At 39.2% G+C, this 1,087-nt stretch overlaps 1 protein-coding gene across 1 annotated transcript; it reads right to left on the bottom strand.

Annotated features, from left to right (window-relative positions):
• Positions 1 to 318: 318 nt before the first annotated feature.
• Positions 319 to 834, bottom strand: LOC107060098 (uncharacterized). Its single transcript, XM_015307479.1, has 2 exons — positions 627 to 834; positions 319 to 539 (listed from the first exon to the last, which is right to left on the bottom strand). Exons 1-2 carry the CDS (start codon positions 832 to 834, stop codon positions 319 to 321), a joined length of 429 nt encoding a protein of 142 aa, XP_015162965.1.
• Positions 835 to 1,087: the final 253 nt, after the last annotated feature.

A 1,087-nucleotide genomic window follows, 5' to 3' on the forward strand; every position in this document is an offset into this window, starting at 1 on the left:
GGTTTTCTTTTGTTTCCGTTAGTGACTACTTTGTCAGTTCTCTTCTCTTTTGTTCTCAATTTTTGATAAAAATAACACTAAATTCCATTAACATGAGTTAATTATATGGGCCAAGTGGTAAAGTATATTAAATAATTTATGGACCTGGCCCATTAACTATTCAACTATATTAATTTGAATAAAAAATCATCAACTAGATACTCGTACTTACTGAATATTTCAAAGTTTCCATTTTAAATTCTACAGGAAGATTCCAATAGTCCTAGTTCTGAAAACGACCTAGCGGGTCATTACATCATCTACCACTTAAACAAACGTTCATCCTCGAACTGTAAAAGAATAGAACACAGCTGAACGCTCAAAAAGCTGAGGATATCTACTCCTCATGTCTGACTCGGTCTCCCATGTAGCCTCCTCCACTGGACGATGCTTCCATTGAACCTTTAGTGAAGCAATCTCTTTCGACCTCCACTTTCGAATTTGCCTATCCAAAATGGTTACCGGCTCCTCCTCAAAATTCAGATTCTGATCAAGTAACACTGAATCCCATTGAATTACATGGACACAACCCTAATGATACTTCTTTAACATCAAAATATGAAATACAGGGTGAACACCCGACAAACCAGGTGGCAAAGACAACTCATATGCCACCTCACCAATACGCTCAACAATCTCAAAAAGACCAATATACCTTGGGCTCAACTTGCCCTTCTTTCCAAATCTCATCACACCCTTCATAGGCAAAACATTCAATAGATCCCGCTCTCCAACCATGAACTCCAAATCACAAACCTTTCGATGTGCATAACTCTTTTGCCTACTTTGAGCCATGAAACGTCTATCTTGGTTCAACTTGACCTTGCCTAAGGACTCCCTCATCAAATATGTATCCCACGGTCTAACCTCAAACGCTTCAAACCAACCAATTGGAGATCAACATCTCCTACCATACAAAGCCTCAAATGGTGCCATCACAATGCTCGAATGGTAACTATTATTGTAAGCAAACTTTTCTAAAGGAAAAAACTAATCCCAGTGGCCATCAAAGTCGATCACACCCACCCGCAACATGTCCTCAGGAACT

This window comes from Solanum tuberosum, unplaced genomic scaffold (genome assembly GCF_000226075.1).
Source record: "Solanum tuberosum cultivar DM 1-3 516 R44 unplaced genomic scaffold, SolTub_3.0 scf00057, whole genome shotgun sequence".
NCBI classification, from domain to species: Eukaryota; Viridiplantae; Streptophyta; class Magnoliopsida; order Solanales; family Solanaceae; genus Solanum; species Solanum tuberosum.